This window comes from Chionomys nivalis, chromosome 23, assembly GCF_950005125.1.
Source record: "Chionomys nivalis chromosome 23, mChiNiv1.1, whole genome shotgun sequence".
NCBI classification, from domain to species: Eukaryota; Metazoa; Chordata; class Mammalia; order Rodentia; family Cricetidae; genus Chionomys; species Chionomys nivalis.
In genome coordinates this window covers 35,268,652-35,295,632 of record NC_080108.1, presented here as the reverse complement: position 1 = coordinate 35,295,632, position 26,981 = coordinate 35,268,652, and the positions used below count along the sequence as shown (strand labels likewise).

The 26,981-nt window shown below is 49.8% G+C and overlaps 1 protein-coding gene across 11 annotated transcripts in view; it reads right to left on the bottom strand.

Annotated features, from left to right (window-relative positions):
• Positions 1–941: 941 nt before the first annotated feature.
• Nav2 (neuron navigator 2) overlaps positions 942–26,981 on the bottom strand; it is a 635,485-nt gene continuing 609,445 nt past the window's right edge. For 10 of the 11 annotated variants that reach the window (XM_057756590.1, XM_057756583.1, XM_057756587.1 and 7 more), the window contains 9 exons: positions 24,694–24,789; positions 22,974–23,142; positions 17,550–17,785; positions 14,695–14,849; positions 14,450–14,521; positions 13,383–13,579; positions 11,900–12,018; positions 5,709–5,912; positions 942–4,175 (listed from right to left, as the gene is read on the bottom strand). In XM_057756590.1, the coding sequence (XP_057612573.1) occupies positions 4,050–4,175; positions 5,709–5,912; positions 11,900–12,018; positions 13,383–13,579; positions 14,450–14,521; positions 14,695–14,849; positions 17,550–17,785; positions 22,974–23,142; positions 24,694–24,789 (1,374 nt within the window). In that variant the 3' untranslated portion in view covers positions 942–4,049. Of the gene's footprint in view, positions 4,176–5,708; positions 5,913–11,899; positions 12,019–13,382; positions 13,580–14,449; positions 14,522–14,694; positions 14,850–17,549; positions 17,786–22,973; positions 23,143–24,693; positions 24,790–26,981 lie in introns of those variants that run through there. The other variant, XR_009056140.1, reaches the window with a different exon arrangement.

Here is a 26,981-nt window from a genome sequence, read left to right as displayed (position 1 = left end):
CGGAAGAGTGGCCACAATGATGGAACTGGAAGATTTTTGAGATGATTCGGGTATATAATGTATGATCTCACATACAGAAGCTCCAAAAGCTGGTCTCTAACAGGGAAGGGAGGAGTGACTACCAGAGACTAGGAGGTGCTAGAGAAGGGAGCTACAGCAGGTGGATGACAGTTACTAAGCACCAGCATTTCGTGACGGCACAGAGACAGCAGCTTCCGAGGAATGATTCATAAACAAACGCAGATCTGCAAGGCCCGAGGGGAGGGGAGAGACCCTGGCTTGATCTCTGCATCCATGCTGGCAACAATCACACCATGCCCGTCAGTCAAGAATGAGCCATAGATAAGCCACAGAGCTGCAGCTGGGGCTCCGTAGATAAGAGAGTTTGCAGAGCACGGAGGGAGCTCTGGCTTGCACCCAGGATCAGGCATGGTCGTGCATATGTAACTGTGGCACTCAGGAGGATGAAGGCATGGGTGTTAGAAGTTCAAGGTTATCCCTAGCTGAATAGTGAATTTGAGACCAGCCTGGGATGCATGAGACCGTATCTCAAAAAATTCAAAAGGCAAAATCCAAACAAAACTCATATAATCTTGAACGACAACAAAGATTAAGGGTCTGGAGGGTCACAGAAAACGTGCAGAAACAGCATTTCCGGAAGGTTCTCTGGCTCATAAAGGTTGGCAGAGCTGGGCTGTGTCTCTAACAAACTCCAGTGAGCAGCAGTGACTTCCATGAGGAACGGGGAGAGGTGGTTCCTGATGACTTCCCAGCAAAGGTGGAGAGGACACAGGTTTGGGTTCCCCAGGTTCATGGCCTCTGGGAAGAATGACGTATCTCCTTGCAAGCACTTAACACGAGACAGACTTCTAACCAACACACGGAAGCCAAACCACGGGTCTGAATAAATAAGCATTAACTTTATTGAATCATGAATAATTTAAGAGTGGTACAATCATTAGCTTTATTTTCTATGACATGGGGCAGATCTCCAGCGGATTGTTCTCAAACCCAAAAACCTCATGACAAATGAAGATTAAATAGGGAGGGAGGGAGGGGGGTGGAGGTGGACACATACCGTACACAAAATACTCAGTTCCTAGTTTTCTCTTTAAAAATGGCTAGAAAAAAGTCATCAAAATGCAGCAGTTTCATCAATTATTTACAATTTCTATGTTACAATGAAAAAAATGTACATCTTATAGAACATGTTTCCTAAACCGCTCGGCCTGAAGCAAGCAGGTCAAAACAGCAAACCTCCCATGCAACAGCCGCAAGGCTGGACCATTTTGCTTTTGAAGTAGATTTGCCACGGTCAAATTTGGGCACGTGGAATTTTAAAGTTGAGCATTAAAACAATAAAATTTAAAATGTCCCCAAGGTCAGAAGAAGATCTGGGCAAGCCTTGCCCTTGTCACACTCCCACCCCACCCCAACCTTAAATTAAAAGGACTTCCCATCTCGCTGACGGCCCGCAGGATTCTTGGCCTCTTGGGAAGAAAACTTTTGGCTCCCACTGGGACCTCAGCGCCAGTGTTGCATAGGATTTCTTACATTTCAAAATTAGCCTATCTATATAAAAAGGCAAAACGGAAGCATTTTAGACAGAGCCCTAAATGAGTACAAAGTCACTTTGTCCAGGGTTGAGCGACAGGAAGGTAGAATCACTACGCAGGAGGAAATGGGCCTTTCGACAGCCCCGCTTCCCAGAGCTTCAGGAAGGTGGCTGAGCTGGGAGGCACTCAAGTGTAACTCTGCCGCCGCTCGCCTGCCAGGCAGCAGTAGGTACGCAGGTTTCTGTTGTGAACCTGGATGTTGGGGCAGGAAAGACTGGGCACTGGAGATGGGGACAACGGGTCCAAACAACACAGGCAGAGTATACTCCTAAGGTGACTGAGAAAACTACATAGGAGGAGGGATTCGATTTTACAGCCTCCCAAATTCACAGTATGAGAGTGTACGGTCGTTGCTGGGAGATAGACTGGGAAGGGCTACCCTTCGGGGACGCTGGAAGAAGGCTCAGGGTTTGGCCCTGGTCACAGGCTAGACACACGCTTTAAATGGTTTATTACAAACAAAACAACAGGGGACACACTCACACCCACGTGAGTGGCGGACGCTGAGGCTAGGATTACAGCAGGGAGTGGGAAATGGTTGTGTTTGCTAGTTAATAGCACACGCTCTCCTTCCTCTCGAGGAGGAAGAAAAACAGTGTCATCCCAAGCAAAGGGAGAAGTTTTGGGTTAAGCTCTTAGGGTAAGAAACTGAAAATTAAAATAAAAAAAAAATTGCCAAGAGACAAACGTTCAAGAACAAAATAGGAAAAGATGGAATTAAAAACCCTGATTGTTTACAGAGACCCCCTCACTGGAGCCAGGAAAGACTCTAACACAGAGGGGGACGCTTATGCCTCCCAGAAATGAATTTACAATGTCACACGGACTTGTGGGGGGGGGGGGGTTTCACTGTCCAGTGAGGTTGTCGGCTGGAGACTGACAGGAACTTAAAAAGAAAATGGGTCTCTCTCTCTCTCTCTCTCTCTCTCTCTCTGTTGTTTTCTTTTTCCCACAACCATACATCCACACAGATGAGTCTTTTGGATGAGAAGTCGGCAACTCGTGTTCTCTTTATGAACAGATGACTTATAGCCCTGTTTACTTGGGTGGGGAACACATTCGCACACATCCCCAGGCAGGCACAACACTCACGTGAACGGACACGGTCAGTACGAAACCAGTAAGGCATTGCATGGGGCGGGGGATCAGCACCAAAGAGGTCAGATGAGGCTCATCAGGACGGAGGCAGGGCCAGGCTTCTGGGAAGAGTGACTGCCCCTCCCTGGCTAAGCTGTGTCACGTTGGTTCTGAGGGAAGTGCCAGCGTTTGATGAGGGGACATACGTTATCAACTCCTCCTGCAGCTCGGGTTTGGGGGTGACTGAGGTGGGGTTCTCAGTTCTCAGAGATGAGAAGGACAGGCAAGGTCTGTAGCTCAGCCACAGGAGGAGAACTGACCCTCATCCATCTGCAGGGATGCAGATGCCTGTAGCCCCACGGGAGACAGCGAGGGCACAGAGCTGTGACGATGGACACTGAAAACCCACGCTGAGGAGGAGCTAAACTCAACTACTTTTCAGCTCTTGCTTCCACCAAAGGACTGATTCTCGTGGGGAGGGGGGTGAGGGTGGGGGACCGTCACAATCAACCAGGCAGAGAGGCAGACTCAGGCAGGGGTCGAGAGTTCTCCAAAGAAATACTTTCACAGTACACAGTGTTTGCGGACGGAAACCTGACCATTTAGACAGACGAAGGAAACAGGCGCGCTCCTCTGTGTGGCTAGCCCCATCTGCTCTCACTTGCATGCTCACCTCTTCTCTTGCTCTCACGGATAATTGGGGCCCTGGGGGGGGGGCCTGAGAAGGGGAGAGGGGTGTATTGGAACAGACAAGATACCTCTCGGGAAGGAGAGCACCATGTGGCAAACAGAGACTAGGATGTAGTGGTGTCCCTGGGTGGCGCTCCGAGCAAGCGCCCTCGTTAGCACCAGTTCTTCCGTGGGGGATAGGTGGCATGGCTCTGGGGTGCTGGTGGCCAGACCCGAGCAGGCGGGTCTGTGCTGAGGGAAACCCTGCTGTCTGTGTTTCCAAGGCGGGTTTAGTCTTTTCTGTCTGGGGGTGCTTGTAGGGGGGATGCTGCTGGGTTTCAGGGCACCAAGTGGAATCTTACGTGTAAAATTTTCATCGAATCTCTTTATATTTCGACGGTAAGGATCCTTTCCCGTGAAGTGTCTTCAGCGTCTCACGGAGGTCACGTCAACAAGGCAGAACGAGAAGGAGAGTAGAACAGAGGCTCATACAGTCGTCACCGCGGGAGGAGGAGGTCCTGGGCTGCTCGTGCGTGCGAGGGCAGAGCGCAAGGGATGAGGCTCGCCTGTTCCTGCCGCTCTGCTCGGGCTTCGAGGCTGTGGCAGCCAGGGCTGGCTCAGGAAGTCATCTTTAGAATGAAGTGGAGGATGCAGGCGGGATGGGGTGAGGGGAAGAGGGGGCCTCGGTCACAGAGTGGACTCCAGGGACGAGTCCAGGATGTCGTCATGGTGGCTGTTGCTGTTGGAGTCGCTGTCATAGCTCTGGGGGCTGGAGTAGTTGGCTGCCTCCTGCAGCCGCATCAGCATGTTCATCTGTGGAGATAGCAGAAGGCGGCAGTGTCTGTCAGTGTGCTGGGAAGCCCACCCCTGCCTCTCCGGAACTCCTGACACCTGTTCCACCTGCTCCAGATTCGCCCCAGGGCCAGAGCAGATGAGAGAGGCTGAGGACCAGAGCGCAGAGTGCAGGGTTCGAATCCCAGCTTCCCTGATTTCTAGTCACATGACCTCGAGAGGTGTTGGTACGATTTCCCACGTCATTTCCTTACTGGTCTAATGTAAGGATGAAGAGTTCCTGGCTCACGGCGCTGACACGCAGACTGAGTTAATGCGTGCGCTGCATTGCCAGCACAATGGAAAGCCCTACAGATGCCCCACCCCCCCGAGTTGTCGCCTGTGGGACACAGGCAGCTCCGACATCTGACATCAGCAGCTGCCACAGCCTTCATTTCATGGACAGGACTAGGTCCTATTCACAACCTCAACCATGAGGCTGTGCCGTGGTACCTACTGGCAGGACTCGGTCAAGCCAGATCACCTGCTGGCACGCACTTAGTACACCGGCTCACCACCGGATCTAGAACAAGCGATATGGTTGCCCTCCAGCCCTTCCTGCCTTCCCGCCACCCTTCTCGAGAGCGTTCTCTTCCGTTGGGTAATGAGAGCGGTACTCTGGCATACTTCAGATGTAGCTGCCATGGAAGCTGTGGCCAGGTTTCCGGCAAGTTGATCGTGTACCTGTGGAGACTTGGGCACTTTTGCTTCCTCGTTCTCTGTTTTTTTACGCATGAGGTATAACTTGGCAGCATGACAATGCATGGCTCTTGTATTGGGAGAGAATTATAGCACTGATTGGGGCTTTATCATTGCTCTCATTTATCTCTCTCCTCCCTCCCTTCCTTCCTTTACTCATTTATTGTAAGTTCTCCTGTTTCTTAGCAAAACTTGGCTCAGTCTTAGCTCTCTAGTCAGAGGACCTGGGTTTGGACCCTCATGTTCTCTGCCCATGTCTCCTGCTCTCAAAACGTCCCGTTCTCTGGCTTTGGTGACAGGTCCTTAGCACACCTGCCTCTTCCCAGTGCTCTATAGTAACGGTGGCATCTCAGTCAGAGGGTGAACAGACGGCAGAGAACATGTGTAAGGACATTCAGACGGGGAGAAAAGAAATCACCTCGCTTTAACCTTTTTTTTTTTAATATTTATTTATTTATTATACAATATTCTGTCTGCTTGTATGCCTACAGGCCAGAAGAGGGCGCCAGACCTCTTTACAGATGGTTGTGAGCCAACATGTGGTTGCTGGGAATTGAACTCAGGACCTTTGGAAGAGCAGGCAATGCTCTTAACCGCTGAGCCATCTCTCCAGCCTCACTTTAACCTTATACAAGAAAAACCTTAAGGGAGGTTAAAGGCTTTAGTGGAAAACTAAAACTGTGGAAGAAAATACTAGGGAAAACCATCCATATTAGATCAGCCTTCCACGGTGAGGTCTTGTCGATTCCCTCTATCCAGAGAGTTTTGCCTTACACCCAGCCCATGGCTTTCACTCACTGAGTGCTGCCAACTCACCAGCGGGTCTCCTTCAGCATCACTGGGGGGTACCTGCTTGCTTGTTGACCCCTCCCGAGGCAGGGAGTAGCCATCGAAGCCCACATCCTCAGGCCGGAGCTGCAGGAGTGGAGGCCATTCGTGCTGCTGTGGGCTGGCAGCCCATGGGTAGGTGTCCATTACCCACTTGGCAGGGTCTTCCCAGGGGGCACGCCTGCCATAGAGCTGTAAACAGGCAGAGGGTACAGGCTGAGATTACCTAGCTCTTCCAGTTTCGCAGCTCAATGGAAAACCTCCCAAACCAGCAGTCTGCCTCATGCAGCGTTTTGAACTATGGAAGTCATCCAAGATAAAGATAGCCTGTGGTGCTAGGCTCTGTAGTCTAACCTGGGCTCACTCTCAGTTTTGCTGCCAATCAATGTGCACAGCATTTGCCTCTCGGTCTTGCTTTTTCTACTGATCAACCGTCTCCAGCAAGGGAAACAGTCTGACAGACAACTTGGCCCATTTCCATGGTGTAAATATTCCCACCATGAGGCTGCTGCTGAATGTTGGGAAGAGCCAGTCACTACCAACCTTGCAAGCTACCTCTGGGATCCCAGTGGGTAAGTCCACTTGGAGAGGATATTCTGCCCAGATCGGGTTCTGCGCAGCAACATGGAAAGGCAGGAGTCCCTAATGAGCCTGATGAGACGAACCTTAGCTTTTCATTTTTTAATGCATATGTATATGTGTATAGTGTGTGTGTGCGTGCCCACGTGTGCACGACTGTGCTTGTGGGGGCCCGAGGTCCATGTCAGGAGTCTTTCTCTACTTTTCATACACCGGCCACTGAGGCAGCTGCTCAGCCGAGCCCAGAACTGTCTAGTTCAACTAGCCTAGTGGCCAGCATGCTCTGAGGATTCCACGTGCGTATTCTCACATGGAATTACAAATGGGACACCGCATTGGGAATTTACATAGACTCTGGGGATCTGCACTGTGGTCCCCTTCCTCACTGCTGTGTCACAGCTGTTCCATCTCCCCAGCTCCTGAACCCCCATCTTTTCAAGTGTGTCTGACTCTCAGAGCGCTTCTGCAGACACGCTGGCAGGTCCTTTTCAGCATAACACCATGTGTGGGCCACAGTGATGAGGCCTTTGCAGGCTCAGGAGTTCTCAGACCTGTAGACAATAGTAACCTATGTATTCCCTCAGGAGCAAACTGTATCGTGACTCAGTCATAAGTGATCAAAAGTCGGAGGCATCATAAAGCCAACATGTCCTGCTTAGGAGTTTCTTTTCTCAAGGCTTGAGGCCCCAACCCTACAACAATTTTAATGACCGTTACTCAGGGCACTGTGAAAGACACATGTTCTTTAAGAACAGAAACCCAGATTGAGTCACTTCTCACACAAAGTGAGGCTATGCTGCTAGGTCCAGTATGGCTATCTCCTTTTCATGCCATGCCTTAGCATCTTCGGTGCCAAGTGCCAAGGAGTGAGCAGTGTGATGTCTCTCACAGAAGCGCTGCTCCCATGGGTTACAGACAGGGCAGTTCCGGGAAGGAGAAGGGGCATTGCAAAGCAAGTCTGCCACTCACTCACTGGCCAGGGGCATCAAAGCAGACATGATAGGGCATGCTCACAGACAGGGGAGGGCAGGGCTGTCTAGGCTGTGAAAAGGTATTTCTACAGTGACTTCGGGGTACACAGGTGGAAAATTCCAGACCGCACCCACCTGGGTGTGTGCTCCATCTAGAAAGCTGCAGTGAAAAGGGAGAGGCAAAAAGGTACTGAGCCCAGAACACAACTGGGCCCAGCGCTGGTCCAATAGAATCACACCTTTTAAATTCTGGAAGGAGCCAGACTGCTTAAGTGGTGCCCCCTTCTTACCAGATAGGAAACCAGAACCTGACGGCTGTGTCGATGTGAGAGGTCAGAAGGCAGAGCTGGATCCAAACCTGGGACTCATGCTTCCTTCTCTGGGCCTATCCCTCTCAGCTCACCCCCTGGGACCCCTTTGAAGCAGCCAAAACCATGTGACTTAGTCAGACCTGGAGCCTGAGAACAGGCTGTTCACCAGACCTCGGCAGGTCAGCCTGATCAAGGTTCACCATTCTTCCTGGTGGGTACCCTCTCCCTGTGTCACCTGAGTTACTCCAGGTCTGAGCATCGGAATTCTATCTAGGATGCCACCCCCCCACACACCTCAGCTAGGCCCATCTCTCTGTATCACTGGCTTCCTTCTTCACTGGACCCCAGCACTTCCTATGACATCATCTTGTCAGATGCCAGCTCCCTGTCTTCCCGCACCCACCAGTCTGGCCTCTAGCTTAGTTTGTGGCTACAGCTCCCTTCCTCTGGGGCAATGCGAGTCTTAGCTCTTGAATTCAGTCCAGCAGCCTAAAGCAATTCAGACGGAGCAGGAAGGAATCAAAGAGGCAGGTGTAAACTCATTTATGGGTCAGGATTGAAGAGGACACAGAAACAGCTGGGCCGTTACTGCTGAAGAAGGTAACTCAGATTGGAAGCCTCTCCCTCTGAAGGAGCGTGACTGCCTCTCTGAGGAGACCCTCCAGGAAACACAGAGGCTGCAGCTTAGCAAATGCTTAACACTCACAGGAGTTTGTCCCCACTTGCTCTTCCCTTAACCCCAACAGGACAAACAGGTTCAGAGAGCATCTGGGCTTCCAGAAACTGGACCAGTAAAAGGGTCACGTAGGTCAGAACTTTCCATTTGGTAGACAGGACAGCCACAGAGGGCATGGGAGACTGCCCAGGGTGTCAGAGGAACTTGATAAAGGTCCCCGAGGATCCTTCCACTGCTCCTGTCCCTCCCAGCACCAGTCCACCCCAGCGCCAGGTCTTCCAAATCGCTCCACTTCGCCGACCCCAGACACCCTGGCAAGTGTTTCTGATGACAGAGGGGAACGGCTGCGGACCGAGTCAGAAGCAAAGTGTACGTAGGCACAGCAAACACTAGTTATAAGAACAGAAAATGTTTTCTACAAGTCTTCCTACATTCCACAGGACACGGTCAAAGCCAGGTGGTCAGGAGTCAGTCCGACACAAGCAAAGGAAGTGTTGCACAGCTACTGCAGACTTGGAAGGGCAGCGCAGGGACTGCTGGGTGGGCAGGCAGACACTCACTTTCCCCAGGACAGGGGAGGAAGATGGGAGGAAGATGTTGTCCTACTGGATCAGTAAGAATTCTAGGTGACGGGGGTGGGGTGGGCGGTGGGGGTGGGGGCCCGCCAAGGCATAGGAAACTAAGATTTGGGCTGCTGTGAGATTTCTAACCCTCTAGGAAGCACAGGGTTCCTGGGTATGTATTGCAGCATCAACATTCACACATTCACGTTTAGAAAATATTTCTAGGCACACACACACACACACACACACACGCACGCACGCACGCACGCACGCACGCACGCATGCGCTCTCAGAAAAGATGCTATAGCTTGAACATGCAGAACTGCATGGTATCCATTAGGGGGCGATGCCATGCTTTCCCCCAGGCATGGATTGCCTGAGTCTGATGGTAAGCCTGGCACCAGCAGGAATTCCTATGGGCAGTCCTCTTCCTGGCTCTGTACCTCTTCTCCTGCAAGGAAGGCCAAGGAAGGGCACACATGCTCTAAACTGCAGTGTGCTCCTCCCCTCCTGTCCACTGTGCAGGGTGAAGTAAGGAGCGAGAGACCCAGACAGTAACCAGCACACACTGAGAAAGCCAAAGGAGAGAGGGGAATTGAAATGAGTTTTTTGTTTCTTTGTTTGCTTGGTTTTGGTTGTTTCAAGACAGGGTTTCTCTCTGTAGCCCTAGCTATCCTAGAACTCGCTCTGTAGACCAGGCTGCTCTACAAATTCACAGAGATCCTCCTGCCTCTGCCTCCCGAGTGCTGGGATTAAAGGTGTGCACCACCACTGAAATGAACTTTTTTTTTAAAAAAAAAATAGAGGAATCCTTTTATCAAGTGAAATCACATGTAGAACTCTGCCATATAAAAATTGACACTAAATCGGACATAGTGCACACCTTTAATCCCAGTACTCTGCCTCCCATATCTGCAGGTAGATCTCTGAGTTCGAGGCAGGCTGGTCTGCATAGAGAGACCCTGTATCAAACAACAAAACAAAAAAATGCAAAATAAAACCACTGGCAAGTGTGGTCGCACACGTCTACAATCCCTGCTTGCAAGAGATTAAGGCAGGAAGATTGGGAGTTCAGAGCCAGTCTGGGCTACATAGTGAGTTCAAGGCCAGCTTGGGCTATATGAAACACTGTTCTTAAAACAAAAAACACCCAACTAAACCCAACCAATACTTTGTTCTCTGGCTACCTACAACAGTTCCTTGTAAGTTATAGGAGAGCTTGGGACAGTCTCAGAGTCACAGAGAAGCTTTAGTTGCCGCATAGTTCAGGACCCCAGCCTTCACTCAGTGATCATGGTTGCTGAAGGAACTGGGCTAAGGCCTAAGCTCTGGCTGGCCTTGGATTCCTTTCCCGCGTATTCACAGGGCTGCAGTTATCCTCAAACTTCCATCTAAACCCTGCCAGGAAGAACACAGCAATCCCTCATGAATCAGCAGGCTTCAGAGCTGCCTCCTGTGCGTATCCACACGGCAGGGCTTGGAGACTCCAGACAGGGTGGCAGCAGGTACCTGACTCAGCTCCCTTCCTTGATTCCACACTGAAGACGTGTCCTTCAGTGACCTCTAAGAAGCCACAATGGCACAGGCAGGCTGCTCAGCAGCCACTCAGGAGCCCCTCCCACCTATGGCCTCACTTTTGGTGGGAAAGAGAGGTGATGCTCAAGCTGGACGGGTCCCTTCTGCCATGCCTCCTGGAGCAGAAGGAAGTATGGGTGTCCTCCCCAGCTCTGCCCAAAGCCTCCCTCCTGTTCAGTTCAGCCCCAAATGGGAGACTTGGTACTACCAGCCACTGAAGACCAAGGGACCATCTGTCATGTTCAAGAATGGTTTGTGCCTTCTTGGACACCTTGGAGATCTTTGCTCAGCGGGTCTGACTCCTCCCAAGTGACTCTTGCCATTCCCTTTCTTTTATCAGATCAACTTCGGGCAAAGAGAATGGGGGGGGGAGGGCAGGGGGACAGGACTTGGGCGGAAGCAGGCTCAGGGGCAGCAGGAGTGCCTCCCCTGAGAACCAAACCATCCCAAGCTGAGTGACAGCAATTGATGTCCCCCAGCTGCTGCTGGAGAGGAGGTATGCACAGCCAGAGGAACCCCAGAGCCACCTGTGAGGGGTCCTGAAGCCAGGTAGGCAATCTCCTGAGGCCTGAGGACCGGGGACAAAGTTTAGAAGGTGAGGGTTCAAATTCCAGATCTGCTGAGCTTCGGGTTTTTGTGGTGCCCCAGATAGAAGCCAGGGTCTTGCCTGTGCTAGGTAACTACTCTATCACTGTAGCCTTGAACTCACAACCCGCCTCTCTTTCCTCCCAAGTGTAAGATTTTAGAAGTGCATGATTACACCCAGCTGAAGCTTTGTTTCTATGATCTTAAGTAACTCACTGTCTTTGGGCCTCAGGTTTCCCCGCTTGAAAAATGGTAACAACAAAACTCTGCCTCGGTTTTAGGTTCGATTCAGGGCTTGAACCACAAAAGAGAAAAGAGCAAATTGTGGGGTGCCATCCAGATATCTGGTTTCATGTCTCTTACATTCCTGTGCTGGAGGCTTGATGGTCATGGTTTTATTTAATCCATCCAAGTCTTTGTGGCAGAGCAATGCTGTTATCTCCTCACTCAATGAGGCAGAGACAGGTAAAACACTGCCCAGGGGTCACACCACAAATAAGCAGCTAAGCCAAGACTTGCGGCCAACTGCTTTTTGTTGTGGGATATGTGTTGCTGTCATTGGTGTAACAAAAAGCTGATGGCCAATAGCTGAAAATAGGTTAGGCAGGACTTCAGGGGACAGGGAGGACTCTGGAAAGAGGAAGGGTGGAGTTGAGAGCCAGCCAGAGAAGAGACAAGAGGTGCAAAAGAGAATTAACACTCATGACAGAATGTAGATTAATATAAGCGGGTTATATAAGAGCTAGCTAAAGGCTAAGGTTTCATAATTAATAAAAAGTCTCCCTGTCTTTTTTGGGGCTGGTGAGACAGAGGAAGACTCATTACAGCTGTTTCCACCGTGGGCCACACTAAAGACCACACAGGGCCACTAACACAGGGCATGCAGGTCTGAGGAAGTCAAAAGGAGTGTGCTTCTCACCTGGAGTCCTTCTCTGACAGCTTCCAGGAGGTAGGGGATGATGGAGTAGTTCCACAGGTCAGTGAACCACACTCTGGAACCATCCACGTCGATGGGACATGACAGGAAGAGCCGGGGACCTGGGGACACAGTAAAACACATCACAACCCAAACGGGGGTAGGGTGGTGTCAGGAGACCCTTGGCCTAAGCCTCCTCAGGGGACTTTCTAAGCAGCAGTGGGGCTGATTGCTTGAGGGGCTGGTGGCAGTAGCCTCCTAGCAGTTGGCCAGTGGGCTCCACGGCAGACACTCCAATCCCTCACCCCAACCCTCAGTGAAAGAGAGGAACAGGCTTGCAGAGAAGGTGGTCTTAGTAGGGGTACTGATCTTGGTCGTTAAAGGTGGACCCATTAAATATATAAGAGAAGACATGATTAAGCAAATGATTTTGATTATTTGATTATTTTGCAGGCTTAAAAAGTAACTTTTAGGGCTGGAGAGATGACTCAGAGGTTAAGAGCACTGACTGCTCTTCCAGAGGTCCTGAGTTCAATTCCCAGCAACCACATGGTGGCTCACAGCCATCTGTAATGAGACCTGGTGCCTTCTTCTGGCCTGCAGGTAGAATATAGACAGAGAACTGCATACATAATAAATAATAAATCTTTAAAAAAAGTTTTTTAAAAAAAGTGACTTTTAAACTGAGTACTGACATAGGCTTTTCCGGAGACATCATGAGATGGAAAACAGGCATTGCATATATACACGCGTGCACCGCAGGAACTGCATTACATGTGTACACCGCAATCTTGCATATATACATGCGTGCACCACAGGCATTGCATATATACATGTGTGCACCATAGGCATTGCATATATACATGTGTGCACCGCAGGCACTGTAAATATACATGTGTGCACCGCAGTCACTGCATATATACACGTGTGCACCGCAGGCACTGCATATATACATGTGTGCACCACAGGCACTGCATATATACATGTGTGTATCGTGACTACAGCCTCAGAAGACATGGATGTGCAGGCATGGCCGGGAAAAATGAACTCATAATGAAAAGACGTCATGACCAGGAAATCCTGGTCTTTTGCTCTACTTTAATCCCCAACCTTCTGCAAAGCTGGGAAGAATTTACATTTAAAAACAAAGCCATCCCAGTGGGCAGTTCAGCCTGTGGCTCCTGGGAAGAGACTCTTTCCTATGCTGGCTGTTTCTGCCCCAGCCTGACTAGGACATATCTCCATAGATGTGGCCTGGGTTCATCTTTGTCTCCAGGAGTTCCTCTGCCCGCTTTTATTATTATTATTATTATTATTTGGATTATTATTATTATTATCATCTCTGGGGATAACATGACATACTGTCTCAATGTTGTTCTGGCCAGGACCCAGAGGATAGTACATGAAGGAGCCAAGATTCTTAGGAGACCACTGCCCACTCCATCTGCCAAGCAGCCTGCCCCGGCCTGCCTGCCCTCCCACCTACCAATGGTGACATCCGAGGAGCTGTGGGCCTCCAGGAAGCGGTTGAGGTGATGCCAGACCTTGGGGATCCAGTTGATGATTTTCACCAGCTCCGTGTTGCGCGCCCGCCCACTGATCTCCGTCTCCATGAGCTTCCTCCTCAGGAAGCGGCCGAGGAAACCCTTCACGGGCTCCGTGTGGTTGGCACAAAGCACCCACCTGGTGGAGTCAAGAAATTCCTTTGAACCACAAGGACACCCACAAGGCATGTCGAGCCTCAGAAACCCAAGTGTGTGGGAATGGAAGGCGAGCACACTCATCGAGGCTGCAGCCGCGTTTAGGGCGTCTCAGAGGGAGGCTTGCATGGCGGCCAGTGAAAATGTGTTCAAGCTCCAGGCTAAGGTTATGAAGTCTACCCCCAACCTAGAGGCACGGGCAGAGTCGAGGGCAGGGGCTGGGGTGCTGAGGAATGCCAGGGCAAAAGGTATCACCTTCTCTCATGGAGCTGGACTCTCCTCAGGGGGGAGAGCAGACACTAGGGATTCACAGCAGTTAAAACTGTCGAGTCCACAGACCCTGCTACGTGGGGAGGGCTGTCACTGCTCATGCTCAACAGAGACGGGCATGTATGGCCATAGCTGCCTCCCTGATACTAGCCCGGTGATGAGAGTCACAGCGATCAGGGTTCAGGCTTCGGTTCTAACTGTGCGTGGCTCATAAGTCACCAAGTTCCTCAAGACTCTGTTCTTGAGGAAACACAGAGGTAAATGGGATTACATGAAGCTGCTGTGGGAAGTGCTAAGAGAAAAGACCTGCTGAGCAGTGGTGGCACACGTTTTTAATCCCAGCATTAGGAGGCAGAGGCAGGTGGGTCTCTGTGAGTTTGAGGCCGGCCTGGTCTACAAAGTGAATTCCAGGACAGGCTCAGAGCTACACAGAGAAACCCCATCTCAAGATCGAGAGAGAGAGAGGGGGGGGGAGCAACATGAAGTCCAGCATACACCAGGTACTCTGAGAGGGCTAAGTATCCCCCCTCTCCCTCCCTCCCCTCTCCATCTGCCTGGATGGGGGAGGGCCAAGAGATCTTACCTGAAGTTATGATGAAGCTGCAGGTTAGGAGTGGAAGAGGTAGCCTGGTTCATCGTGCCAATGATGTAAGGGCTGCAGGGACCACAATGAGAGAAGCTGAATTAGGGGTGAGATGGAAAGCAGGGGCTTACAGACCTGAGGACAGCTGGCTACCTCCCCTGCTCTGGCTGTGTATGTACCACTTCATCACACTGGCCTGGCTCATCTGCATGCCCCCGCCCCTGCGGTCTAGGACCCATCTTTACCATTTATGGTATTTGCAGTTAAGCAGTCCGTTGAAGATCTCTCCCAGAGAGCTCACGTGGTGCAGGTTGTCCAGGATGATGACCAGTGGCATCTCCACGGCATTGTTCTCGCTGTTACACTGGTCGGCCAGGTGGGACAGATACTGGCGAAGCTCCTGTGGAGGCCAGGAGAACGAGGTTGCAATCACCCTCCCGGGAGGACCCACATGTGCTGTGCCTCGCCGACCAAGGCCAAGGTAAGAGGAAGGTCCCCTTACGATGTCACACTGTGGATACGACATGAGCACCTGCCTGTCACAGGGATTCAGTGCACTGCTCGCAGCATGGTGCTCCAGGTATACTGTGGGCATGGATAGGTAAGGCTTATAAAATGCATGTCCAAGGCCCTCTTTTTTTCCTCTGTAAGTGTGCACACATGCATATGTATGCAGCTGCATGTATGTACTTGTGTGCGCAAGCAAGAGGACAAACTTGCGTATTGTTCCTCAGATATCATCTGTAGCACGAGTTCTAATTGGCCTTAATAAAAACCCAGAGTCAGATATTAGGGAGTGAAAGTCGAGAGATCAGAGAAGCAGAACGGCCAGCCACTAGAAAGACTTTTCTCCTCCACCGATGCTCAGACCAAAAGGGTGATCCTGTCCTCAGACTGCCTCTGCAGATTGCATCCTCAGTCTGCATCTCCAGACTGCGTCTGAGCTCCTGTCTCCTCCTGCCTTATATTCCTCTCTCCACCCAGCTGTATCCTTTCCTGTCTCCTAGTGCTGGGATTAAAGGCGTGGGACTCCCAAGTATTGGGATTAAAGGTGTGAGCCACCACTGCCTGGCTTCTAGCAGCTTAGCTCTGCACTCTGATCTTCAGACAAGTTTTATTTGTTAAAACACAAACCATCTATCACTACAATCATCCCCCCTTGTGCTTTGAGACAGGGTCTCTCTCTCTCCCACACTAAGCAGGCTAGGCTGGCCATCCGCTGAATCCCAGGCACCTGTCTGTCTCTACCCCTCCAGTGCTGGTATTATAAGCATGCCATCACACCAGCTTTAAAAATAAATGAACAAACAAACAAACAAACAAATAAATAAATAGCGTGGATTCTGAGGATGAGGTCCTCTTTGTAAGTACTTTACTGACTGGGCTATCATCCCAGCCTATAGGACCACTTTTTAATCCCCATTCAACGATTTCTTTAGGAGCTCATCATTTCTTGCTGTGATGCTAATCTCTGAGTAGGCTTCTACAGGCAGGTGGCTCATCGCTAGCTATCTCCACAGAACCTTCCCTTGCAGAAGCCATGGGAGCAGAAGAGGTTCCAGCCACATACAAGTGCTGCTGGGCAGTGCTCTGGAAGACAGGAGATTGTGCAGGAGCAGGTGAGTCTATATGCCCAGGGACCTACTAACGACCTGTTGCAAATGAACCTTGAGTGTTGTCCTGGCTAGAGAAAGGAGCACAGCCCACTGTTCCCAGGTTAGGGCTACACATCAGGAAAAGACAGAGAGGGTGGTGCAGCAGGGGACACACTCAGGACACACATGGGGACTTAGGCAGCATAGTAACTCTATGATAGATGAACAATGATTAGCTCTTTTTTACAGGAAGAGCTAGGCGACCAGCCTGAGATTGCACCTGGGTAAGCAACTGGGTAGGTCAGATTCGGGTACCTGTGAGAAATACCCATCTTAGAGACCGGCCCAGCTGCTCAGTGGGCAGTGGTTCCTCCACCTCCACACCTCTCTAGCCTCCCTTTCTAGTCAAAATGTAGCTGGCTCACGGAAATGCTAAGGTTTCCCCATTCTCTCAGCACTGCTCACCATGGGCAGATCTGATTCCTTCTCATTTGGAAGCCCCCTCCCCCCCACACACACACCTTCCTTACTTAGGCCGTGGTCTACATGGGCAAGCAGCCCAGCAAAATGAGATCGAGTTGGGCACAATTTGCCAGCCACCCACGTGGCCTTCCTTCATCCACCCACTCGTAAGCTGTAGACAGAGAGATGAGAGCTTTTCTCATCCCTTCATCAAAATGATGAGGGGAACCGGTAAACGGGGTAGACCCACATGGAAACAGGTAACTGAGGCATGAGACCTAACCCTCTCAGGTGTGTGAGGTGATTCATAAGGCAGAGGAGCCCTTTCCGATTTACCACTGAATCTCCAGGTATGCTGTTCAACATTGAACAGAGCTAGAAACCGTGAGCTTTCACTGTACGCCGGAGGATGAATGAGTGACTGAATGAATGAACCAATCAATGAACAAATGAAAGACTGTGAAAACCCTTCACAGCCCCCCAGCTCAGAACCAGGTCAGACTCCCATCTCTAAGTCCCCAGTATTCACTGTATGGGGCGATGGAGCTAGCCATGCACAGGGCTCTGAGACAGCAACCTCAGCCCCAGGACCCACACTTAGAATATAACAAATGTCCTTCAAGCTGTTTAGCCTGGTAAGAGGGAGACAAAGACAACTAGTCCTTGAAGGACTTTGTGAGGTACAGACAACCAAGCCATCAGTGACAGCCACCATGGTTATTGTTATGGGCTGTTTTGTTGGCTTACAAAAGGTTTTATTTGGGGGAAAAAATAATGACTCCCACTAGAGGCATGTTAAGTTTTTGGTGAACTGGACACATCGGAAGGAGCCATCACTGTGTGTCATAAGCGGACAGGATTGACTTGGTCTAGATGGAGCTCCTGGAAGGAAGGGTTTGACTCAAAGCATTCTGATCTATAAGCCCCATTTTGAGTTCCTCTCCTGGCTTTCTAGTAATGGAGAGTTTGAAAAGGCTTAGGGTGGTGGTATCAGCAGCATTTAAAGAGCCCAGGGTACAGCAGGCACAGGAGGACCTCCTCACCTTGCTGGACTTGTGATCCACGTTAAAGGTGGCAATGACACCATCTGTCAACTCCCGTCCTTCCCGGAGTACCACATACTCCGAGAGCCGGTTGGCCAGGTAGGTTTTCCCAGTGCCGCTGGGGCCCGAGAGGATGATGCGCCGGTGCTCTGTCAGCAGGGAGACGTAGCGCTGCAGGATGGGCTTGGGGATCAGGGATTCAAACACCAGAGAGTCTAGGCTGTTTTCCGGGAGCCCTGTTGGAGAGAGATGGGGAGGGCTTAGAGGTGGGCAAGGGTAGCTCTGCCATCATCCCTCTTCCCGGCAGTCCTAAGACTCCTGCCCACCGAGGCACACTGGAGGCTGAGAGCCCAATGTTGCTGCTGTAGAAATCCACCCTCCTGGTCACTAGCACCTCATGTCTTTTGTTCCCCTAACTCTGAACTTCGTCTGCCTGTTAGCATTTACTAGTCCTGTAGTGTCTATCCCAGCAGACACCTGAGTCTTGTCCAACTGTGTCTGCCATAACCCTGAATTGCCTCTTCCCCTTTCTTCTCTCTCCTTCCTGCCAGGCACTAAGCTGCCCACACTTAGGTGTGCCAGAAGGCAAGGCAGGAAACAAGGTGAAACCCTGATGTTAGAATGAGAATACAGATCGGCAGGTTCAGACTAACATGCTACGTGCTGAGACTCTGACCAATAGGAGTAGCTCATGGAAGCTTCTCTCTCCCCTTGTCTATCTGAGATAACCTCATTAGCCAACGTTGTTGGCTTTAAAAGAATGGTCTCAGGGTCAGGGAGAGAGCTCAGACAACAATGGTGCTGTGGAATAATGTTTTTGTACACTGTGAAGATGTGTCACTCTGGCTGGCTTAATAACAAACTGAACAGCCAATACCTGGACAGGATTTCCAGACACAGAGGATGCTGGGAAAAAGAAAGGAGGAGATGCCAGTGATGCAGAGCAGGTAGCAAGGGCATTATAGAGTAAAGGTAACCGAGCCACATAAAAGAATGTAGTTTCATAGGTAAAGATATGGGTTAATTTAATATAAGAGCTAGTTAGGGGGTGCTGGTGAGATGGCTCAGCGGTTAAGAGCATTGCCTGCTCTTCCAAAGGTCCTGAGTTTAATTCCCAGCAACCACATGGTGGCTCACAACCATCTATAATGAGGTATGCTGCCCTCTTCTGGTTTTCAGGCATACACGCAGACAGAATATTGTATACATAATAAATAAATAAATATATATATTTTTAAAGAGCTAGTTAGTAACAAGCCTAAGGTACTGGCCAAGCTTTTATAATTAATAGTAAGTCTCCATGTCATTATTGGGGAGCTGATGATCCCAATAAAAAAGTGTGACTACACAAAGGGCTTGCCTTGAAGGCATGGGGACCTGAGTTCAAGCCCCAGAACCCACACGGGGCATGATGGCATGCACTTGTGATCCCAATGCCAGGGTAGTGGAGATAAGATTTCTAGGGGTCACAGGCCAGCCAGCCTAGCCTACTTGACAAGTCCCAAGCCAATGAGAGACCCTGTCTTAAAAAAAAAAATCAAGATGGATAGTGATTCCATTGAAAAAGTCCCTTCAAGAAAGCTAGTCTTAGGGCTGGAGAGATGGCTCAGAGGTTAAGAGCACTGACTGCTCTTCCAGAGGTCCTGAGTTCAATTCCCAGCAACCACATGGTGGCTCACAGCCATCTGTAGTGGGATCTGATGCCCTCTTCTGGTGTAAGTGTGTATATGCAGGTGGAGCACTCATACATTAGATAGATAGATAGATAGATAGATAGATAGATAGATAGATAGATAGATAGATAGATAGATAGATCTGTCTTCAAAGAAAGCAAGTCAGTCTGTGTAAGTGAAGAAATAAACCAGGAGGTATTCCTCTGTTACCCAACAGCACCTTCCCCCCACTCAGAGCAACTGGACACCCCTAAAGCATTTATGGGCTTGTTTCTAGCCCTCTCCTAACCAAGGTAACCCCTAAAGGCAATGACTGCTCCCAAAGGACCATGATAAAGATCCTCAGGTGCCTCACCTCTGGGAGCAGGCCTGGGAGCTTCTTGCAGCCCTATATAGGCTCAACCTGCAAACCAAGCCTAGGGTGGAGGAACTCTTGCCTGAATGTAATAACGCCCTCAACAATGAGATCCACGGGGCAACAATGAGCAGGATACTATGTGTGTTTGTAGCTGTTTTGCCATAGAGTTTTCAGAGGACTGCCTTCAGATTATACAAATTCATGGGCCAGCAAAACAACTCAGCACATGAAGGCAACTTGCTACCGAGCCTGAGATGCTCAGTCCATCCCTGGAACTTCTTATACGGTGGGAAAAAAATAGAGAACCCACTCCCAAGAGTTGTCTTCCGACCTGCACAGGCTCTCTGTGCCATGTGCCACCCCCAATGCAGATATCATGCACCCACACCATTAAGATAAAATAAAAGGAACACACAGGGTCACCACTTCTTAGGGAATCACTGGTATGAACTGATTTACCAAATGGGACCCTACTGCAAAATCCAGGGAGGTTTTAGTGCTCACCAGGGCAATACAGAACCCAAATCGATCCTGGTATACATGCTAACACTGAGGGCAGCCATAGACCAGGCTGTATGGAGTGCCACGCTCCTGTAGGGGTGGGTATTGTCACTCATTCCTCACACGTCAGTTTTACCCCTTGGTGTTTGCAGTGTGAAACAAGGGGATGACCCCATGACCCTATGTGTGGCCCCATGACGCCATGTACTTTGTAAATGGTTGTAAATGGTCCCATTCGTTGGGGACTCTTGTTACGCAGTTCTTCTTTCTGCATGCCTGATGACTCATTCTGCTTCTCCTAGGCAGGGTTCTTTCTGTCCAAGTTTATTCACCCGTTCATCTGCCAGTGTGCTGCGGGGCTGTGACTTCCCCACTATTGTGGACGGTGTAAACACTTCCTTCCTTTTGTTGCCTCTGGCAGGTATTTTATCCCGGCCACTAGACAAGGAGCTAACACAGAAAACTGGTACCGAAAAGTAGGGTCATTGGTATGGTGACCTTACTACCCGGTGCTCGGGCCTCTTGCCCTAGTCTGCAGAGGAGTGTGGAAGTGCTTGGAACCTCAGGATAGAAACAGACAGGAAGGCGGTAAGCAGATATTAATGAACCATTCTGGTGGGAATTTGGGAAATCACAATGTATAGAGAAGTGTGGATAGTGAAAGCGTGGCCCATGATGTTTGGGGGGTGGGGGATGGGCATGACTCCATCAGGAAGTCAAGAGGTCATTCTTGTTACATTCTGGCAAAGACTCTGTCTGCCTTCTGCCCATTTCCTGAAAACTTGAATTTAAAAGCGATGGACTACGGGGCATGGTGGGGCACATCTTTTATCCTGGTACTTGGGAGGTAGAGGCATCTCTGTGAGTTCTAGGCTAGCCTGGTCTGCATAGTGAGTTCCAGGATAGCCAGGGCTGTGGAGAGATTAGTGCTATGTAGAAGGGGAAAAAAATGAAAATGGCCCCAATAGGCCCAAAGGGAGTGGCACTATCAGGAGGTGTGTCCTTGTTGGAGTAGGTGTGGTCTTACTAGAGGAAGTATGTCACTGGGGGTGGGTTTTAAGGTTGCAGATGCTCAAGCCAGGCCCAGTGTTACTCTCTCTTCCTGCTGCCTGGGGATCCAGATGCAGAACTCTTAGCTACCTCTCCAACACTATGTCTGTCTGCAGTTTCCATGCTTCCAACAATGACAATGACAGACTGAACTCCTGAAACTGTAAGCCAGCATTAATTAAATGTCTCCTTTATAAGACTTGCTGTGGTCATGGTGTCTCTTCACTGCAATAGAAACCCTAACTAAGACACGGACTAACGTGTTTGGTAGAGGTCATCTCAAGGCAAGAGAATGCTCAGGTTAGAGCATTGTTACTGCTCACCACTCTTATCCAGGTCTGTAGTGAAAAAGAACAGGTGGAGCAGGAGGATACAAAAATGCAGTTTGTTCGGGGGAAAGCGCTTGGGTAAGTTGAAAGGTGAGGTCAAGGTGCACATGGATCCTGTGAGTGCGAAAGAGAAGCCCTGCTTTGTAACAACATAATAGGAAAGGAACCATAGAGCAGCTTCCCTGCTCACAAAACTGCCTGGGAAAGCGATTTCTGCAAATGCAGACACCAAGAAGCCATTACAACTGCAGTTCAAAGGGCAAGGGTCCAGCCCAGGCTGGCAGCGGAACTTGGCAACACTGTCCACTCTAGCAGTTTTGCAGGCATGCAAGATGTAAGACTGATGAGGTCATGGAATTTTGCTTTAAGGCTCGAGAGAACCGCTGAGGTTGGCAGGGTCAGAATCTCTGCAAGGAGAATCTCTGAGAAGCTACTGCATGACATTTTGGAGGGTAAGCTCAAGCTGCAATGGGGACTCCAGGAGGGTGGAGAGACCAGGATCATGATACACCTACGATATCAAAGTTTCAGGCATGGAGAGGAGCTGATTTAAGAGAGAGACTGTGGGTGCTAAGGCAGGAAAACTGGAGGGGCAGGGTTACCCAAGCCCTGAGAGCCCGGATGAGCCCATCACAAGCCCAAGATACTTGGTATGTAGCTGCAGGATTAGCTCTTTAACCTGCTCAATTTTGGTCTTTCTTTGGTCCAAACATCCCTTGTTATAGTGCATGCACCATTCCAGAATGGGAATGCTGATTCTGTGCATTGCATATCTGAAGTATATAACTTTCACTTTTTATGGCCCTCACAGTTTGCCTTGGATCTCGGATTTGACTCAGCCTTGGGATGTTTAAAGAGTCCCAGAAGTATTAAAATATGACGGTGTTTTTGAAACCACACTGAAAGCATTTTGCATTATGAGAGAGCCCTGAGTGTACAGGGACAAGGAGAGGAAGACCATGACACGTGACACTCCGGGGCTTAACACTTCCAGGAGCTGGGTGTGTGGGCAAGAGTGATCTCATCAGGATGTCTGCAGCAACTTTCCTGTTTCTCTATCTGTAGAATGGGCTTGTGTCCAAGGCCGGCTGGCAAGCACCCTCCACGGCTTGATAAAGCGCCACTTCAACAGGGTTATTAAGGAGTTATTATTTCTCATCATCTCAGTCATAAGGCTAATGGGTCCTTTTGATGCTTAATTTCAGCAATAAACTGAAGTAATTTGCTGTTTCCTGGTGGTGCAGCTTGCTTGAGTAGGAGTGGTTGAGGTAAAAGTGGGGGGAAGAGAAAACCCACCCACATACACAGTGAAAACAGACACACTTTGACCACTCAAAAGAAGCCCCAGCTTCACAAGCAATCACTTAGCCTTTTGGTTCTGTGCAGCCCCGAATGTCCTGGAACTCACTCTGTGGTTCAGGCTGGCTTTGAACTCAGAGATCTGCCGTCTTCTACCACCTGAGTGCTGGGATTAAAGGCGTGCACCACCACTGCTCAGATAACAGCCACTTACCTTTGACAGTCACCAAGATGGTGGTGTTCTCTCCCACCAGATAGCCACACGGGAGCAGCTCGGGGGTCTCGGAGGTGTTGCTGCGCTTGATCTCACCGATGCTGTAGCCGAGGACGCTGTCTGAATTCAGCCCCAGCTGACTCACTGGGTCCACATGAATGATGTATTCCTGGGGATATAAAACACGGACCATCAGAGAGCTGGCTAAAACCTGCTGGGACACCCATTCTCACTGGGTAACTGACAGGTACCCCTTTTTTCTCAGATGACACCTGAACTGAAATTAAGAGTGTTCTGGGGATAAGATAACACCCCCAAACCCCAAGCTCTCAACATACAGATTCATCTGCTTAGGGGCAGGGAAAAACAAGCCCCTAACAAGACCATGAAAACTTAACCTGGGTAAACAACCAAGCACAGAAAGGCAAGCAGCTTTTTCTCAATTTGACATTAGGTGATATGGAATGCCCTTTTGTATGTGATGCTTTTATTGCTTAATGAATAAAGCTGCTTTGACCGATGGCAGGGCAGAATATGGCCAGGCTAGAAGAGATATAGAGAGAGAGCAGGCGGAGTCAAGGAGATGGCATGTAGCTGCCGAAGGAGAATGACACCCACCGGAACTTTACTGGTAGGCCATAGCCTTGTGGTAACACACAGATTAATAGAAATGGCTTAATTTAAGTTATAATAGTTAGCCAGAAATACACTTGAGTCATTGGCCAAACAGTGTTGTAATTGATATAGTTTCTGTGTGATTATTTGGGTCTGGGCGACCAGAAAATGAATGAGCAGTCTCTGTTTACAGTCAGGGTCTGTGGATGGTGCTAAGCAATTCATAAAAAGTAACCGATGGGAAACCATCTGTGACTCCAGTTCCAGGGGATCTGATGCCATTTTCAAGCCTCTGAGGGCACCAGACACCAGACATAAATGTAAGCAAAGCACTCAAACACACACTCTTTAAAAAAGGAAAGAACTGAATTTCCCTTGTGCAAAACCATTTGACACATATGCTGGAAGAGACCGCAATGTGTTCAGTCAGATGGCAGAGACCTCTGGTCTACTAGGTTGGTGGCATCAGGCTGCTTTAGAAGTCATTAAATGGAACAACGAAGGGTTTAATGTGGTCTCTGGCATATGACATAGAGGCTATAGTTACCACTCAGGAAATATGATTAATACTTGATACTGCTGATTTATTTTGGGACAGAAGAAAAAAAAATCAAAAGCTTCTTTCAAATCATCATGAGCCACAAGATTCCCTTTGGTGCTTCCTAGCCATTTCTGATAATGCAAACACCCAACCCCCTGGTGTGGCCATGCTGCATGCCGGCATCCTTGACACCGGCTACTGGTGGGATGTGGCTCCCAGGCACTGCAGGGTTGGTATGGGGTGCTGTAATGGGGTACTGGTCATGTATGTGCAGCCCAAAGGGCAAAAGTGTACCGGCTGAGCTTCACCTCCGGGTCATAGAGAATAGGACACTGCTCTAGGGATGCACTGTGAAATGATATTTACTAGCTGGCCAGCTGTTTGCCAAGGAAAGATGACGGAGAATGACCATCATCTTTCCAAGCCCTGGAGGACCAGGGGACAAGACCTAGCAACCTAAGGATAAGGAGAGGAGAGTAAGCTAGGGAAACGGTGGGGCTATAGAAACAAAGCTCCCCTCCCTCTCCAAGCCCATTGCTGTGACTTTCGTCTTGAAACACTTACCTTGAACAGTCGTCTAACCACCCCATCGAGCACGTCCCATTTTGTCTTGCCACTAACTCCGATGCAGCCAATAAGGAAAAGGTGCGGTCTGGAATCCTAAGGGTGAAGAGACACAAGCAGGTGAGGGGCAGCTGGCTGCTTTCTGGCCCGGTTGAGCAGAGGCCTAGGTATTCCAGTGCTTCCAAAAGACAGCAAAGCCCCATTCCTTTCCACGCCAGGCATAGCTCAGCTGGCACGCAACAGCCTGAAACCCCGTCTCTGCTCTGGTAAAAGTGCAAAGGGTCAGGGAGACTACGATTGCCTCTCGGGTCCCTGGAACCATCAGCTAAGTGCATGTTTTGCACAGGGCATGGATTCCACATCCTGGACTGCACCCTCCCCCAGCTCCTGTCTGTCAGCGGCCGGACTGCAAACCTTGCTAAAGAACTACTCACCTTTTTCAGGAGGCTTCCACGATTCACCTGCCTGACTCAGAGCTACGCTGGACAGACTCACGATACCTTCTCAACTTACACGTATCTAGGGTTAGCTATTTCTTGTTTTATTTAATAAAGTTTGTCATCATTGTTAGAACTTCAGAGAATCTTTCTTTCTTTCTTTCTTTCTTTCTTTCTTTCTTTCTTTCTTTCTTTCTTTTTCTTTCTTTCTCTTTCTCCCTTTTTTCCTTTCTTTTTGGAAAACCTCCTGCCTCTGCCTCTCAAGAGCGGGAATTAAAAGTATGAGCCTGGCTTCTTACAATTAAAAACAGTATTTATTACTTTTCTTCCATGAAAACTGAAAAGCTCGATTCAGAAATTAGTAAAATCCTGGGAAGACTGTCAACAACTATCTTTTTCCCCCCAACTTCTTATTCTTCTACGCCCATAGGAGCTAAACTGATCACATCCATGAAGAGGATGCCAAGAAAGCATTCCCTTCTGCTGGGTTTTTAATATCTCCCATGCTTTGTGCTTTGTGAGGATGCAGCTAGGACAGGGGTGGGGCTGGGTGGTAGGCGCAGGCACGCAGCCGTCAAGAGAGCACCAGCAGCGATGACAGAGTCTGACTCCCCCCCGAGCCTTGTGGTCTTGAGTTTCTTAGCTGCACAATGGGGACAACGCCACGGTCAGTGCCCTCTTGGGTATGCTGCAGTGTGGCCCAGAACAACGATTTACTATCCTGGAAGAATGTCAGCTGTGATACTGGGAATGATGGCAAGGAGGATCAGCAATAGGTAGGGATGTGACTCGCCTGCACTGGGAGAATGAACTTCAGTCTGCCAGGCCAGGCCTCTGTTAGCTGGGTTCCTGAGCTTCCTTTCCAGCCAGACACCTCTGAGACCCCTGGGAGGTCAGCCACATGGTGACAGAGCTGGCAGAGACTTTGTTTTGATGGGCACTTTGGTTTCCCAACTATCTGAAACATTAACATGCTGGCTAGAAACACCATGAGATACAATTTCAAAACCTCAAGGGGACTCGATCTGGAGACTCATGCAGCCTTTCCTCACTTTCATGGATGCCCAAGGTCATCCAGGGCATCCAATAGGATTTCCCCACTAAAACACAACCAACTGACTTTGCCACCTCCACCTCAGAATAGTCACTGGCAGGTACACACGGGAACAGAAATCACACCAGAGAACCACCGGCTTCTAGCATCAGTGGCTCAGGATGCCCCTACCCGTCCTACTCTGAGCCCTCTGTGCTCCCTAGACTCAGCCGAGGGCCTTCTGTCTCCCAGCTTGGTGAATGTGATGTCTTGAGCCTCTGACGAGACAGAAATGAGCCCCAGGCCAGCTGAGTGCAGTCAGCTTCCGCTTCTGCCTTACCAGTAACATGTTCATAGCTGCCTGGGACATGATTCAGGAAAGCAGCAGGTCCAGAAACGCCCTTTCTTTCTTTTTTTTGTTCATTTGTTTTTTTTTGAGACAGGGTTTCTTTGTGTAGCCCTGGCTGTCCTAGAACTATATATAGATCAGGGCAGCCTTGAACTCACAGAGATCTACCTGCCTCTGCTTCCCGAGTACTGGGCTTAAAGCTGTGCACTGCCACCACAACCCGGACAGAAAGGGCATTTCTGAGAGCATTAGTGTTTCCTAGTGCTGAAAGTGCAGGGAAGCGTAATGTGAAGCTACTCCTGGAGCGAGCTCTAGCAGTCTTTGAAACAGAAAGGAAGCGCTCTTCACTTTATGTCAAAGGATAGTCAGTGAAGACGGGCACAGCAGAGACCGCCAAGGATTTCAGGCAGAAGGACTATTGAGGATTGTGGGTACGGGGCAGACAGCTGAGGACTGTGGATATAAGGGC